Source organism: Oncorhynchus gorbuscha, linkage group LG10 (genome assembly GCF_021184085.1).
Source record: "Oncorhynchus gorbuscha isolate QuinsamMale2020 ecotype Even-year linkage group LG10, OgorEven_v1.0, whole genome shotgun sequence".
Taxonomy (NCBI): domain Eukaryota; kingdom Metazoa; phylum Chordata; class Actinopteri; order Salmoniformes; family Salmonidae; genus Oncorhynchus; species Oncorhynchus gorbuscha.
In genome coordinates this window covers 27,575,688-27,588,298 of record NC_060182.1, presented here as the reverse complement: position 1 = coordinate 27,588,298, position 12,611 = coordinate 27,575,688, and the positions used below count along the sequence as shown (strand labels likewise).

Sequence of the window (12,611 nt, the reverse complement as noted above, 5' to 3'; positions counted from 1 at the left end):
CTGTCAAAGGACACCAGAAACAAAATTGTAGACCTGCACCAGGCTGGGAAGACTGAATCTGCAATAGATAAGCAGCTTGGTTTGAAGAAATCAACTGTGGGAGCAATTATTAGGAAATGGAAGAAATACAAGACCACTGATAATCTAAATAAATTCATTAAAAATCCTACAATGTGATTTTCTGGATTTGTTTTTTCATTTTGTCTGTCATAGTTGAAGTGTACCTATGATGAAAATTACAGGCCTCTCTCATCTTTTTAAGTGGGAGAACTTGCACAATTGGTGGCTGACTAAATACTTTTTTGCCCCACTGTGTGTGTGTGTGTGTGTGTGTGTGTGTGTGTGTGTGTGTGTGTATGCGTGTGTATGCATGTGTGTATGCGTGTGTGTGTGTGAGTGTGTGTGTGTGGATTGTTACTTGTCCTTTTATGACAACCAAAAAAATGTACGTTGTAGATTTTACTGTTGATTGTAAAAACTAAAATAAAGTATATTTTTAAGACATTCATAATCAAACATCTAGAAATAGATGCAATGCAGCACCCTTTAAATACTATCTTGTATTTCAATAGTAACATGTATTTCACCATTTTACCCAACTGTAACCTTGACTTTACCCCGTGTACACTCAACCTTAATTTATCATGTCATGTGGAGGTCAAGCTGACCTCTGACCTTTCCACTCCACACTCTGGTAGACCCTGGGGTACCCTGGTAGACCTGTCACTGACTCTAATGTTCCTGGAAGACACAGCCATGTTGTTTCTCTTTATTAGTGCAGTTATTGTTATTACTGTCCTGTTATTGAAAAAAACTAGTTATGGAATTCTGACCCTGAGAAACCCTCCTCTCACACACGCACACATACACGTTCTCCCTCACACACGTACACACATATAAGTGACATTGTGGGCCCACCCAGCGAGGGAGGAAAGGTCAGAACAAAACTATCACGATGGGTTCTAAAAGGAGATGAACTGTGTGGGGGGGCTGATCTCATGCAGCGACAGTGAGGGAGTAGGACTGTGTGCGTGCATGTAGTTGTAGTCGGTTGTGAAACAGTGGCAAAGAGGTTGTGTTCCTAGGCAGTCCCAGGGCTTCTGACAGAGGGCAGCAGGAAGAGCCAGTGATAGTGGGCCATCATCCATCACTAGGATGAACAAGAGGCTGTTTATAAACACACAATACTGGGAATGTCTTAATGAGCCTGCTCTCTCTCACTGCAGGGCCAGAGCCCACACCATCACACACACATTCCCCTCTGCTCCGCATACTTCCTATATATCCCTCTATGCTCTCTGGTTTAACATAATGCAATTCATTGAGGGGTGTATCAACTACTGTTTAAGATTTCACCTTATGGAGTAGGCCAAAGCAAGGTGTGCATTTTCTCAGGAAAGTGATGCTTTCACTTGAGCTAAATTGTAATGTTTGCCTACTGTGACCTTTGTAGAAGTGCATAGTGGTAGTTGCGTATATATTTTTTCAGGCATTACTCCTTTCTATAAATAATTGCATACATTACACAGTTTAATAATAACCTCAGACCTCAAAGCGAAATTTTACATATGAATGGTCCCGTGAATCAAACCCACTACCCTGCCGTTACGTTACAAGTGCCATGCTCTACCAACTGAGCTACAAAGGACCATTATAATAACATATTGCATAGATACCTGTGCAAAATCTACTTTGAGTGCCCCTTGTCTTCTTGAAAGACATCCATGGTATCTAATATCCTTATCCACCTCATACAATGTTTCTGATATTGGGTCCTAAGCAAGGTAATGTGCATGAGTGAGTGACTGTCTCTTGATTGAGAGAGAAAGTTTGTGTGTGTGTGTGTGTGTGTGTGTGTGTGTGTGTGTGTGTGTGTGTGTGTGTGTGTGTGTGTGTGTGTGTGTGTGTGTGTGTGTGTGTGTGTGTGTGTGTGTGTGTGTGTGTGTGTGTGTGTGTGTGTGTGTGTGTGTGTGTGTGTGTGTGCGTGTGTGCGTGTGTGCGTGTGTGCGTGTGTGCGTGTGTGCGTGTGTGTGTGGGTGTGTGTGTGATTGTGATTGTGTACGAGTGCGTGTTTGGCAAGTGTAGAATGCCAGAGGCTGAACTGCAGTCAACATTACAAATGTAAGGGGAGGAAAAATCAGGAGGCTATCAGAAGTCAGCACACGAGGAGAAGACCACCACTGGTGAGCTCATATCACACTTTTTAATACATTTTACTCGATGAAGAGTATATTTATAATTTTATTTCAATTTGATCCGTTATTCAAACTCTACTATGGACTGTGTATTTGAAAAACATAGTTTTACTATCATGTTCCTTGTTGATTGTTGCTGTGAAGTTGTCTTGTTGATGTGAAGAGGCTTAGCTGTCCTACTTCTCCTGAGTAACCTGCTACCTGATAGATGAAGTGCCAAGGTGCCATAGTGCATCTTATCTTACAGACTTACAGAGAGATTTAAGAAGTTTTAACAGTGTGCTTTGGAAGGGTAATTTACTCCAACAAAGTCTTAATAATAATAAAAAGACGCATTAAGGAACTGATACTGGATAGGTTCGAGAGGTTTGGTGGTTACACATGGACTTTTACAAATATTTTTGCCACAATGTCGAGCCAGTGTTTTGACTTGATTCTGTGTCCGTTTAGTCATGACAACAGTATCCTAACTCGTTTGTAAACGTTTTTAAGACCTGCTGTTACAAACAAGTAATGGATAAGGAAAATTAAGTTGGTAGGCTTGCATCTACAGTACAGTAGGGGGGGGGGAACAAAAATCTTGATTCTATGGAATCCATTTGAGAGAGAAACATTTTCTGAAAACTGCATTTGTGCTATAGTGAAAATGGCTCAAGTGTTCTAAAGCAACAACAGATACGCTGAAATCAAAGACTTTCATTGTGTATATTATGTTTGTATGTTCAGTATGTTCAGAGTTCCGGCGCCGACAGAGATGGCTGCCTCGCTTCGCGTTCCTAGAATGTATTTCTAAAACAGATTATAAACTGTTTGGATCTAGTTAGGGCGACAACTTCAAGAGGTGAAAATGTGATGCGCTAAGCAAGCATTTATGTTCCTTTTCACATTTCACAACAACGGTCTAGTCAATTCGCATTAACTGTAGTAACATTTAGAATATGTACAAGTATTTACAAATCATGTGATCTATTTTAGCACTGGACTTTAACCACAAATCCATCCCCTGGCCCTCTCTGCAAGGCCACTCTAATCTAAGCGTCAGTTTCCTGTTTAAATCAGTAAACACTGTGCTATCTGAGTCAGGCTACCAGCAAACAGTGTGCAGTGATAAAGAGCCAAGCTGGGAAGACGTACTAGAGGTTTAGAGAAAGAGAGATATTTATTGTGTGCTTACAGCCTTCCGTCCAAATGTTGAGTGAATCAAGGGTCATGTGTTTATCCCACCCTTACCCTCCTCCTCCAGTACGCTTCCCTTGGGGATGTACATGCTCAGGCCCTTGTCCGACAGTGACAACTGGGCCACACTAGAAGATCCATGGCCACATGTATACACTCCAATAAATTGTCCCCATCACTCATTACGATGAGGGAAATGAAGGAATGCGCAGCCACATCCACTGTAGTGTATGTGTTCCCTCCGTTATCATGCTCTCTCACTCTCTTGGAGGTAGAGTACAGTGTAAGGGGGTAGCAAGCTTTGTGAAGACATGACTAATGCAACAGTACACGTGACAGGGGAATATGACAACAGAAGCCTCTCCTGGGATTTGTTAAGGTAATTGTACAATGACAAAGAAATTCAAACAAATGTAATAATGACATTAGTGTATTTGGGATTTCTTTCAATCGGGGACCTTAGCTAGTCAGTTGTGCCTAGGTAGCAGATGGAGTGAGATTAGTTGGATCCAAAGACGACATAATGTTAATTTGAGGTTGCTTTGTTTGCTTCAAAGGTAGCAGAGCACCACTCTGGAAATGTGAAGTGTTTGAAGACTATGTTGTTCCAAACAATATGTCCAAAAAATTGGCTAAATCGAGAAGGGTGCTTTGAGATATTCATATTAATATTTTTTAATGATGAATAAATCAATGTGATTTAGACATACTCCATATTTTAGAGCACACTATAAAGAGGATAATGACACCAAGATGTTGTCTGTATCATCTGCGGTTCAGGGATCATACTGTCTTACAAGAGGCATGCATTGGTCTTAAAAGGGTTTTAAATACTTTTGGGCCTTCCTGGCTTGGAATCGCCAATTAGAGATGAACAGAGGACTGCATGCCCGATCATGATTTAGTGAAACATAACTAAATAGTCACCATAACTATTATCACTGTTAATACTCAATGTTATGCATGTGTGCATACTGCAAATGCATCCTACCTACGGTGTACCTTCTCCTTTGCACTGCTTGCTCATCACAGACGCTCAGCACGTGGGGTAGATAATTGAATGAAATGCTGCTCGTTGGTCGGCTTGGTTCACAGACAGGCCAGTGTAATTTGACAGTTGAGGAATGGGGTCAGGGTGGGAAGGACACCATTCGCTTGCTAGAATCATGCTACATGTCAAACCCCATCAGGGAGAGGTTAGGGCAAATCTAGGGTCTTCTCTCTTTCGTCAGGGCTCGACATGACCCAGTCAACTTTGGAGGGGGGGGGAGTTTCCCAAACTCAAAACATGACTAGTGTCAAATATTAACTGCAACACAAACAGAGCAAACAGAATCCGAGTAAACACTCCCTGGGGGCCGCAAAGATGAGCTTTCACATACACTCTTACAACACACACTCTTACAACACACACACATACACATGTACACACATATCCACGTACATTTACTCTCAGACACATACACAACACACTCAGTCATTCACATGAACACATACACACTATTGTGTTCACATGCACACTCGTACAACAAGCATGCAAACGGCCGTGCATATGCACACCCACACACACACTACTTACCCAGGAAGAGTAACTACAGCATACTAATAGTATATAGTGTAGATGGGGAAGAGTATTAAAGGTATCAAGATGTTTATGGAAAAAATAATAAATATTGTAAAGATTGACCACTGGTCATGTCCAGTTATGTTGGTACAGAGACAAGATTGGGGTGAGTTGCCAGCTCCAGCTAACTCATTGATCCCACTCTGTGAACTCCTGGTCCGTGGTGGGGTGGGATCCATCCACCCATGCCAAACCTAAGCTCCCCCACCAGGGACAGGCCCCCATATGACAGGACCTCTCTCTTTTCTCTGAACTCCAAGCCAGGACAGCTGTTTGGACTTGAGTTCAATCTCTCTCTTCTTCTCACACTCTCCTCTCTGTCCCTCGTCTCCCCCTGATGCCTCCCAAAGGAGCAGAGATCCATCGCACTGCCACAGACTTAAGCTGCACGCCTTCACTGTGGACAACAGTAACCTTTAGGTTTGCATCTCAGAGCGCAGCTTAAAATAGGCAATGATATCACAGCTAGGAGACTGAGGAGACCTGTCGTCAAGCATTGATATAAAGAAACGTTTGGAGAGTTGCAGATTCCTCAGGTGTGTGGTTCCCCGTATGTGTGTTGATACATTAAGCGGGTGTTCCCAGAGACTGACTGTGGATCAGCTGTCCAGATGAGAGAGTGGAGTGAGTCGGAGATGACCATGTCTGCCGGTGGTTACCTCTCTGCCTCAGATGGATATGGCATCACCGAGCCTCTGCAGTACTACGGTGAGGGACTCTTTTTATCTGGACTCTAGTCCGATTTGATGGTGTGCTTATCCAAGCACAATGTATCCTGATCCATACTCTGTAATTGTGTGGTGATGACCTAATCAAATCAAAATGTCATGATTATACATTTATATTTCATTTACATTATATGTTTATGGTTCCTTTGTTCTGCTTTAGTTTGTGTGTTGCTTTTCTGTTATCATTTGTAGTGCCATAGGCCTGTAGATTAGAGGGGGGAGACTTGCAAGAATACATAAAGTCTGGGCGTAACCTTATACATTTAGAAACAACTGTTTTTATTAAATAAATCTGAATGGAAAAATACTTATAGGATAGCCTGCCACATTTCCAGTACACAGGATGTTAGCTAACAAAGAATTTGCATTGGAACTAGGGACTATTTATAATGGTTGCAGTGGAGTGTTGTGACCTAACCCTAATTATGTGGCTTCTTCACATTGTGGTCCTCTCCTCTCCTGGCTGAGGGGTGGATTGGATATGGCTACATAACGGGGGGTAGCGTTAGTGTGCGTGGGACAGAGGGAGGGAGGCCTGGGTGTTTACATAGTGCTGAAATGGTTTACAAACAGAGCTCACCACAGCGTTGTCACGCAAGCACAAACTGAGTACTGGCCTCCATCCTCGCCAGGACAGGAAACATCTGTGAGACGTAGAGGGAAGACGGGATGCGTGAGGAAAGTGGTGATGGAGAGAAAGAGAGAGAGAAGGATATAGAGGGGAGGAAAAATAGAGAGTCATGGTTCTAAAAGAGAAGGGGTGAGGCGGGTTGTGGCTGAGGATAGGGTGAGTGTTGTTGTTCAGAAAGGAAGGGTCATAGGTTGGATTCTAGAGGTCACTGTGGTGTTCAGTACATGTCAGGACATCTTATAAGAGCTCATAGCTATGGATGAATATCCATGCTGATATGGTATGAAGACACTTGATGTGCACCTGAGTACAATGTAAAATGATACATCCAGTAGTATTGATGCATTTTGAGAAGGGATGGACATTAATCATTCCATTTCTTTTGTGCTTAAAAGAAATAGCCTCTCATTATTTAAGTTCTTATCTGAACTAATAAAACGCTAAGAGACTCAACTTATGGAAGTGGATCCTTCTGATCAGTTTGACTGATTTAGGGCTGATCTGTGACCAGTGGTGACACATGTTCCCTCTGTGGAGACGGGACTTGAATTTGCTAAATGCTTCACAGATCCACCGCCCCTCCCCCCGCCACGCTCATAAGACATCATCAGACACCAATCTACGCGGCAATAAAATATTGAATAAAACTCTATAAAAATATGTAAATGGTAAAATGCCCCTGTAACCTCTCAGCTGCATCCTGTTTCCACAGTCCAAACTGGTTCACAAGGTCTCGCTCTGACGTTGTTTTATTAAGTCCCGTAGGACCAATAAAATACATTAAGTCATGCATGAATCCCGTAAGATGGTGGACAACGATCACATTCTTGTGATGCACTTTGACTTGAAACCAGTGTGACTGGGATAAGGGCTCTGGTGGACCCTCTTTGCTAGCCACTAGACATTCAAAGGTCCATCCCTGTGGGGCACTTAAACTTAACCGGTGGGTTCAGGATCAAAGCACCAAATCCATTTATTTTGTGTCATTTCCTCATCACACAGATGTGCTGGGGGACCCTTTGGGCTACCCTTTCCAGGAGCCAGACCTACAGGGCCTAGCCTTCAGCCAGCAGCAGTACAGCCCCATCAATGTGCAGTTCTCTGTCTACGGACCGCCGAACTCCCAGCACTTCCACCCACCTTCCACCCACCCCTACAGCCCCCACTGCCAGGACACTCCCTGCGAGCCCAGCCCGGAGCCCCAGTGTGGAAGCCTGGGGAAGGGGCGAGGTGGGGGAGGTTTGTCCCTGGTCAAGAGGACCAGGCTGGGTCCAGGAGGAAGGGTGAGGGGCCAGGATGAGCTGTGTGTGGTGTGTGGGGACAAAGCCTCTGGCTACCACTATAACGCCCTCACCTGTGAAGGCTGCAAAGGTAGGGGAGGCAGTGTTTTCGTCAATGTTTACAACAACATTTGGGTGGTCAACCTGAAAGTTTATCACAGAGCCCGTCACTTCCGGTATCTGTCTGAATATGGGGTTTGAATTTAAATAAAAAAACGTCTTTATCTGGATTGACTTGAATTGAAATGGACCCCAACTAGAGGTGGTGATACTCCTGTGTTTCAGGTTTCTTCCGAAGGAGTGTGACGAAGAAAGCAGTGTACCGGTGTAAAAGTGGCGGAGGCTGTGAGATGGACATGTACATGCGGAGAAAGTGCCAAGACTGCCGCCTGCAGAAATGTCGTGCTGTGGGCATGCTGGCTGAATGTGAGGGGAACATACCATATCAACAAGGCTGTAGGGATATTTTAAACTGTATTTAGCTGAAAGCAATGTCAATCATTTGAAGAGAGGCAGAGTAAGCTAACAATAAGATCTTGAATCTTGAATCTTCATATCTCCAATTTCTAGCCAGGAGGACATAATTTAATTGCGAAGACAACCAAAATACCTTGTACAGGGATCCCTTGGGAAAATGTGTATGATCTCAATACCCTTGTGTAAATAAACAATAAGTAAATAAAATATATTTGCCTATGTGAGTCTGACAGAGGCAATTGTGTTGCCAGGTCTGCTGACGGAGGTGCAGTGCCAGTCCAAGAGGCTGAGGAAGGGGACCAAACACAGAGGAGGAGGGCCTGAGGAGGAGGAGAACATGGGGAGCAGGAGAGTCAGCTCCACCAGCAGGCTATCAGGACAGGTACATCACTTTCTCTTTTCCTCCTACTTTCAAACCTTCTCATCTAGTTTTCTGACCTTTCGCCATTATGTTACATTTCTTGGATATTCTGAACGGCAAAGACATTGTAGCTTGATGCTTTTTGAAAGATACCCCAAGATCAAATATCGAAGGGTCTAGATAGTTACAAACCCTTGGATGATCATCTTGTCAGCTGGATTGTTTCAATGGAGAACCACAGATCTGTTCCTTACTTTTGTTCATAGGTGGCCCTCTCTCAGATCACTTTCTTGGGTTTCCTGTTTAAGTTCTGGGACCGTCAGGGGGATGTCGCAGATCAATTTATTTTAACATTGCATAGGTCTCTGGAATGGCCTCTTAATAGTAGGATGGACCAGAAACCTGTAACACTTTTGACTGATTTCTAATTGGGGTGCCCTGTAATACGACCCTGCTTATACTCCAAGTCTGTGTCAGAATGGTCCCACTGGACACACAATGGTTGAATCAACGTTGTTTTCACTTAATTTCAACCAAAACATTCAATGTGATGACGATAAATCAGAGTGGAAAACTGGGGTATATTTATTACGGAAACAGTTTACTGTTTAAGAACCCAACGGAAGCCAATAGAACAAAACAAGAGTTTATATTAGACAATTCAGTAGGTCCCTCCCCGTTTCGTTCCTTTTGCTTCTGTTTAAGAAACGTTTTGCAACAGACTCGTCATAATGTATACGCCCCAGATTGGATTTGCCAAAGTTCCTCAGCGTAAGGGAAATCCTAAATCCAATGACATGGTGACATATTTTTTTTTACAACTCATCCAAATGTAAATCAAAACTAGACGTTGAACTGACGTCTGTGCCCTGTGGGGTAATTTCACTCAGCCATCAAATGATCTGTTTGTAATAAATGTTTTCCTGTAACAGGTAGTGTCTGAAAATTTGTCAGTAGAACAGAAGCATGTGCTGGACAGGATGGTGGAGGCTCATCGGCAGTACAGTGCGCAGGACACTACACACTGTAGGGTGAGTCGCTGATAAGAATAGTAATTCTGTTGACTGTGGATTGAGATTTTAAAGATATGTTGTAATTTTTCTACTAATCTCATTGAGAGCTTATTCAGGCAGTTTATTTCTGCAGGTGTTTGAGTGGACTTGTACAGAGGTTGGTGGAGACAGACTAACAGACATGGCATGCCCTCCCCCTCAGAGGCTGCTGCAGTTCGCCAAGAGTGTACCTGGTGAGTTGGGCCACACCTCATACATAAGCTTTCTCTCCTTTCTTGTTTCTGCAGTGATATGGAAAGCATATGCCTGCTAAGCTTACACCATGTTGCTTTCACCTACCATATGTTTTCATATCAAAACCAAAATCAAAATGGCTCCTGAGTGGCGTGGCGGTCTAAGGCACTGCAGCTCAGTGCTAGAGTCGTCACTACAGTCTCTGGTTCAATTCCAGGCTGTGTCACAACTGGCAGTGATTGGGAGTCCCATAAGGCTGTGCACAATTTGCCCAGCGTTTTCCGGGTTAGGGTTTGGCCGAGGTAGGCCGTCATTGTAAATAAGAATTTGTTCATAACTGACTGGCCTAGTTAAATAAATAAAAAATAAAAACAGCCCGGTTTCTCTCTCTGAGGCCACTCTGTGTCTGATACCTCCTGTAGTGTAAACTAATCTAGTGTCTGGTGTCCATGTAGGCTTTGAGCTCCTGGACTGCTTGGACCAGACCACCCTCCTCTCTAGTTCATCTGTGGAAGTCATGTTTCTGCTATCAGCTCAGCAGTTCACCCAGAACCCAGCAGCCTCTAGCCCAGGTATTGACACCACCACACCAACATGAGGCTTGTGGGTGACTGACTCATTTGTCCTTTTTGTACATATCATTTGTCCGTTTTGTACATATCCACTAAATAGAGTACATATCCAATCACATTAAACTCTCAGAGCTGATTAAATGTAACTACATGCCATTTCACACTTTTATGTGTTTTAAATTAACAATCAACTCCATCAGAGTACATTACTCTAGCAGTTCATTACCTTACTGTAGGGTGTAAAGCCTTATTTGCATATTTCCCAGTGTGCCTTTTGAGTAAATGATTACATTATGCTGGCTTGCTAAGTGATGTCTAGTGATCTCTAGCGAGGCTATCCAACAATTTGATCTTTTCATCACCCGCAACCTGCATTCCGAATGATTATCAGAGTAAAGACTGAGTATATTGAGAACACCTAGATCACCTAAACTGGAATAACCATCTCAGTAACCTCTTACGGATTAGATTTGTTTAGAAGAATGTACGTTATATATCTTTGTGTAGCATAAGATCAATAACAATCAAAGTACATGCGAAAACACAGATATTGAAACAAATAATTCTAAAAATCAACCCGCAACAGAGGCATGCTGGGAAATATAATGAAGCCCCCCCCCTGTGAGAGTTAAAACTTTAACACAGTGAATAAATCACTTATTGCACTGAACTCCAAAGCAATGTAAGGGGGCTGTGGATCCTCCATAGATATCAATCCCTTTCTCTGGTTACTCTTAAGGAGTTAAAAGTACACATCCAAATGACCACCAGTTATCACTCCAGGGAGCCAAATCACTCTGTTGAGGGTTAAGATAACTCCAGTGAACACTATGATTCCAACTCTCCTTGATCTACTGTGTACTGAAAAGGTAGGAGCTAGGGATGGAAATGGAACCGGGCCGATTATGCCAGAGAGCTCATTGTTTTATTTTATTTTACAAGCACTACAACCTTTCAACATCTCAACTCATCATTGGCTGAAAACCTTAGAGTCCAAGGAAAACATTCATAGTGGGACCGGCCCTGTAAACTCAGGTAAGGCACACTGTCCTATCTAAATAGTGTACTCACCACCATAGTATCCCATCTTATGAGCTTTATTTAAAGTACTATTTGAAGAGAGGTTCAAGTTAAAGGGATAGTTTATTTGACATTTTATCTTATTTACCACTAGTATTGTTACAGGCTTTAAAAATCATAGTCCGAGAATCTGGACTTTGATAAATAACAGGCAAAAAAACTAAAAATTGTTTGGATGAAACCACAACACCCCAGGTGTGTCGAAAATATGCTAAAACTTCAAAATAGTGAACTATCCCTTTAAAGATATTAAAATGAAGTAAATGTACAGTCAAAAATAAGGGAAATTGGGTTTTGTACTGTTTCCATGCATCTGTGTGCAGGAGTCAATGAGGACTTGCTAGGACCGGTGCTCAACTTCTTCCACAGCATGGCTGCATTGGGGGTGACGGAGGCTGAATATGCCCTGCTCACTGCTACAGCACTGCTATGCTCAGGTGACTGGCTCTCTATGCCTGACACACTACTGTATGAAAGGCTAAATGTATTTGTTAATTTATTTGAAATACTATAACACAAGATGTTTAGTTGATAAAGACACACTCTTTATTGAATTATCATTTTCCTCCAAGTGTGTCTGAATATCTCCTCTAGCATGTCCAGATAGTGACGACCAACTCTATGTCGTTCTGTCATCTGGCTCTGTTAGCAGACGAAGCGTCGCTGCGGGCGGTGGTGTGTGTGGAGAGCTTACAGGAGCTGACCATGGAGCTGCTGTCCAGGGTGTGCGGAGCCCGGTATGGAGCCCAGGGCCCTCAGGGAGCCCAGCGCTTCGCTCGCCTGCTGGGGAGACTCACAGAGCTGCGCACGCTACGACACAACCACCTCACCCTGCTCCGACAGCAGCTCTGGGACAGTCAGCCTTGAGACAGACACTGAGTACGAAGAACAGAGATAGAACAGAGAGACAGAGACACAAACCAATGGTTTAAATAATCTACATTTTGCTTATTGTTCAATGATTCATCAAGTTTGTACCAAACAATTTAAGGTAACACTATGTTATGTTTCTAATGAAAAATACCAATACCATTCTTCTAAGTGATTGGTTTCTACTGTAAAGTTTGAATCACCGACCGGTGTTAAACCAAAGTGAGTTTTATTATATGGAGAGCACAGATTAAGGTATTAAAAAAGTATTTTATCATACCTTGGCAGTCATCCTATTTGTGTTGTTTTCATGGTGAAGCGGGATCAACCACCTGGTCATTATACTGCCACACAGTGCTCTGGTAGGTCT

The 12,611-nt window shown here is 43.0% G+C and overlaps 1 protein-coding gene across 4 annotated transcripts; it reads left to right on the top strand.

Moving 5' to 3' along the window:
- The first annotated feature begins 2,113 nt into the window (after positions 1 to 2,113).
- LOC124045802 (bile acid receptor-like) lies at positions 2,114 to 12,520 on the top strand. Of its 4 annotated transcripts, none has more exons than XM_046365443.1 (11): positions 2,114 to 2,183; positions 5,581 to 5,703; positions 7,357 to 7,725; positions 7,920 to 8,060; positions 8,363 to 8,493; positions 9,405 to 9,503; positions 9,619 to 9,718; positions 10,175 to 10,291; positions 11,234 to 11,326; positions 11,695 to 11,808; positions 12,021 to 12,520. In XM_046365443.1, the coding sequence occupies exons 2-11, from the start codon at positions 5,607 to 5,609 to the stop codon at positions 12,236 to 12,238; spliced, it is 1,479 nt and encodes a 492-aa protein (XP_046221399.1). In that variant the 5' UTR covers positions 2,114 to 2,183; positions 5,581 to 5,606; the 3' UTR covers positions 12,239 to 12,520. The 4 variants fall into 4 exon arrangements, with proteins under 4 accessions (XP_046221399.1, XP_046221400.1, XP_046221402.1 ...); XM_046365444.1 differs by having other exon boundaries at positions 2,158 to 2,183; positions 5,568 to 5,703; XM_046365445.1 differs by lacking the exon at positions 2,114 to 2,183 and adding an exon at positions 2,199 to 3,750.
- Positions 12,521 to 12,611: the final 91 nt, after the last annotated feature.

Excerpts from the sequence above, each read along its gene's own strand:
- LOC124045802 (XM_046365443.1), top strand. The coding sequence starts at position 5,607 with ATGAGAGAGTGGAGTGAGTCGGAGATGACCATGTCTGCCGGTGGTTAC. Across the intron at positions 5,704-7,356 it reads CGAGCCTCTGCAGTACTACG|ATGTGCTGGGGGACCCTTTG; the intron begins GTGAGGGACTCT and ends CTCATCACACAG. Across the intron at positions 8,494-9,404 it reads CCAGCAGGCTATCAGGACAG|GTAGTGTCTGAAAATTTGTC; the intron begins GTACATCACTTT and ends TTCCTGTAACAG.